General features: G+C 36.7%; 1 protein-coding gene across 1 annotated transcript; it reads left to right on the top strand.

The window, feature by feature from the left end:
- Window positions 1–2,223: 2,223 nt before the first annotated feature.
- On the top strand, window positions 2,224–3,238 carry LOC147466348 (histone H2A-like). Its single transcript, XM_086535616.1, has one exon. The coding sequence runs from the start codon at window positions 2,436–2,438 to the stop codon at window positions 2,805–2,807; it is 372 nt and encodes a 123-aa protein (XP_086391742.1). The 5' UTR covers window positions 2,224–2,435; the 3' UTR covers window positions 2,808–3,238.
- The last annotated feature ends 630 nt before the right edge of the window (window positions 3,239–3,868 follow it).

The following is a 3,868-nucleotide window of genomic DNA, read 5'->3' as shown; positions in this document are numbered from 1 at the left end:
AGGAGAGAGAGAGAAAGAGAAAGAGAGAGAGAGTGAGAATCAATGCGAAATAGAGAGAGAGGGAAAGAAGAAGAAGAAGAAGAAGAAGAAGGAGAGAGGGAAATAATAATAATAATAAGAGAGAGTCAGAGCGAAGCGAAGCATAAAAAGAGAGAGGAAGAGAGAGAGAAAGAGAGAGAGAGTCAAAGCGAAACAAAGCATAAAAAGAGAGAGGGAAAGAAGAAGAAGAATATGTATATATATCATATATATGTATATGTATATGTATATATATATATATATATATATATGTATATATATGTGTATATATATGTATATATATATATGTATATATATATATATATATATATATATATATATATATGTATATATATATATATGTATATATATATATATATATGTATATATATATATATATGTATATATATATATATATATATATATATATATATATGTATATATATATATATATGTATGTATATATATTAATTTATATATATATGTTTCTATATATATATATATATATGTATATGTATATATATATATATATGTATATATATATGTGTATATATAGATAAATATATATATATATATATATGTGTATATATATATGTGTATGTATATATATATATGTGTATGTGTGTATATATGTATGTGTGTATATATATATGTGTATGTGTATATATATGTGTATATGCATATGTATATGTGTGTATGTGTATATATATATGTTTGTATCTATATGTGTGTGTATATATATGTGTGTGTATGCATATATATATGTGTGTATGTGTGTATATATATGTGTATATATATATATATGTGTATATATATGTGTTTGTATATATATATATATTTGTATATGTGTATATATATATATATGTGTATATATATATATATGTGTATATATGTATATATGTATATATATATATATATATATATATATATATATATATATATATATATACACACATCTATTATTTATGTAAATGCATGTACATGTCCTTATATACATACATCCATATATATATACACATATATATATATATATATATATATATATATATATATATATATATATATATATATATATATTTATCTATATATATATATATATTTATCTATATATATATATTGCGAATTACTATTATGATGTACAAGTATAAACATCTATATTTGCAAGCTGTGAAAATCATCATTTCAAACCATGGCTGTGATATATGTGTGGTCTTGTAGTGTTATTAGTGATATTTTAGTGTGTAACTTTTAATTCTGACTGTGTGATGAAATAAAGTGAACGCATACCTATGACTGACTGATCTAGATGTGTGTGTATCAGGTAATATTGCACAGCTGTTTGTGTTTAGGTTTCTCTCTCTCTTTTCTTTCTTTTCACAGGTGTTTGTGTTACTCTCCCTCTGTTTCTACGTACATCTATGTATGGATTTGTTTTTTCGCAACTAAAGCCACCCACAGCTAAATTGTGCCAAATTCGTAAGAGCAATTTGTCAACGACTTTCAGAAAAAAAGGAAAGAAAAAAGTAACGGATATGGAATATATTACACATGCCTGGTATATAGCTCATTTATGCCAGATCAATGTCATTCATTTTCTATGCAATGCGCAATGCAAGTAACACGATACAAGCCCTAGATAAGAGTTTTGATAAGCCCCTCGCCTAAATAAACAAACAGCTGACCCAAACCACGCGCCGCGGTGCAAAGTAAACAAAAACAACAAGATAACAACGCCCATGTCTTTCTATCTGCTTTATCACAATTTGTGGCTCCTAAAGGAGCCGATGTTGGTAGAGGAGGCAGGTAAACCGTGCAACCTTCTAATTTACTTGGAGGAGGTGTACTTGGTGACAGCCTTGGTGCCCTCACTCACAGCGTGCTTGGCCAGTTCTCCGGGCAGCAACAGCCTGACGGCGGTCTGGATCTCCCGGCTGGTGATGGTGGAACGCTTGTTGTAGTGTGCAAGGCGGGAAGCCTCGGCTGCAATGCGCTCAAAGATGTCGTTCACGAACGAGTTCATGATGGACATGGCCTTGGAGGAGATACCGGTGTCGGGGTGGACCTGCTTCAACACCTTGTAGATGTAGATGCTGTAGCTCTCCTTCCTCCTGCGCTTCTTCTTCTTATCACCCTTGGTGATAGACTTTTGGGCCTTACCGGCCTTCTTGGCAGCCTTTCCGGAAGTTTTGGGTGGCATCACGGTGGTTATACCTTGAGTAAACACCGATAAGGATTTTTCCTTTTATGGGCCGACACGGGCGCCAGCCTCAGGTGAGTGAGCCCCAGCTAGTGGCTCAACGGGCGTGGGAACCGTTGCCATCTAACGCTATCGGTAAGTTTCAACGGTGGGCGCCTATAAATAGGTAAGCTCTGGTTTTGGCTTGCAAGGTTTTTGAGATACCTATAAAGCAAGCATCATGTCAGGTCGTGGAAAGGGTGGTAAGGTCAAGGGCAAGTCAAAGTCCCGCTCGAGCAGGGCCGGCCTTCAGTTTCCTGTAGGTAGGATTCACCGCCTTCTGCGTAAGGGAAACTACGCTGAACGTGTCGGAGCAGGTGCCCCTGTGTACCTGGCTGCCGTCATGGAATACCTGGCTGCTGAGGTTCTCGAGCTGGCAGGTAACGCCGCCCGTGACAACAAGAAGACCCGTATCATCCCCCGTCACTTGCAGCTGGCCATCCGTAACGACGAGGAACTCAACAAGCTCCTCTCTGGTGTGACCATTGCCCAGGGTGGTGTCCTGCCTAACATCCAGGCTGTGCTCCTCCCCAAGAAGACTGAGAAGAAATAAATCTTTCTCTCAGTTGCCTCTTTTCAACAACATCGGCTCCTTTCGGAGCCACAAAATCTCCCTAGAGATGTAATTGACTACTCAACTCTATCAATCCCAAACTAATAAACTACCTACTTAACCTCAACCTCAAACCCCAAGCCCAAATGCATAGATTGCAATATCAATGTCATATTCTTCAATAACATTGTCATCATACTCAACTTCTCAACAACCAACAAAACAACTCACCAATGCCCCCACACCATACTAAATGCCAATCAACTAATTTACTTATCACCCACCCAAAATCAATTTAAAATTCCAAAAATTAGTGTTCATAAAGAGTGAGAAAGAGAGAGAGAGAGAATCAAAGCGAAAGAAAACATGAGAGAGAGAGAGAGAGAATCAATGCGAAATAGAGAGAGAGGGAAAGAAGAAGGAGAGAGAGAAAGAGAGAGAGAGAGAGAGAGAGAGAGAGAAAGAATCAAAGCGAAAGAAAACATAGAGAGAGAGAGAGAGAGAAAAAACATAAAGAGAGAGAGAGAGAGAGAGAGAAAACATAAAGAGAGAGAGAGGGAAAGAAGAAGGAGAGAGAGAGAATCAATGCGAAATAGAGAGAGGGAAAGAAGGACAGAGATAGATAATCAATGCGAAATAGAGAGAGAGAGGGGAAGAAGAAGAAGAAGAGTGAGAGGGAAAAAGAAGAAGAAGAGAGATAGAAGGAAGGAGAGAGGGAAAGAAGAAGAAGAAGAAGAAGGAGAGAGGGAAAGAAGAAGAAGAAGAAGGAGAGAGGGAAAGAAGAAGAAGAAGAAGGAGAGAGGGAAAGAAGAAGAAGAAGAAGGAGAGAGGGAAAGAAGAAGAAGAAGAAGAAGGAGAGAGGGAAAGAAGAAGAAGAAGAAGAAGAAGAGAGGGAAAGAAGAATAAGAAGAAGGAGAGAGGGAAAGAAGAAGAAGAAGAAGGAGAGAGGGAAAGAAGAAGAAGAAGAAGGAGAGAGGGAAAGAAGAAGAAGAAGAAGAAGGAGAGAGGGAAAGAAGAAGAAGAAGGAGAGAGGGAAAGAAGAAGAAAAAGAAGGAGAGAGG

This window comes from Penaeus japonicus, unplaced genomic scaffold (genome assembly GCF_977035675.1).
Source record: "Penaeus japonicus unplaced genomic scaffold, GWHDUDI00000001_assembly GWHDUDI00001594, whole genome shotgun sequence".
NCBI lineage: Eukaryota > Metazoa > Arthropoda > Malacostraca > Decapoda > Penaeidae > Penaeus > Penaeus japonicus.
Note: the sequence above shows the minus strand (reverse complement) of the source record. Positions and strands in the feature narration are given on the sequence as shown.

Bases quoted from the DNA above. Each gene is read 5' to 3' on its own strand.
- LOC147466348 (XM_086535616.1), top strand. From the start codon at position 2,436: ATGTCAGGTCGTGGAAAGGGTGGTAAGGTCAAGGGCAAGTCAAAGTCC.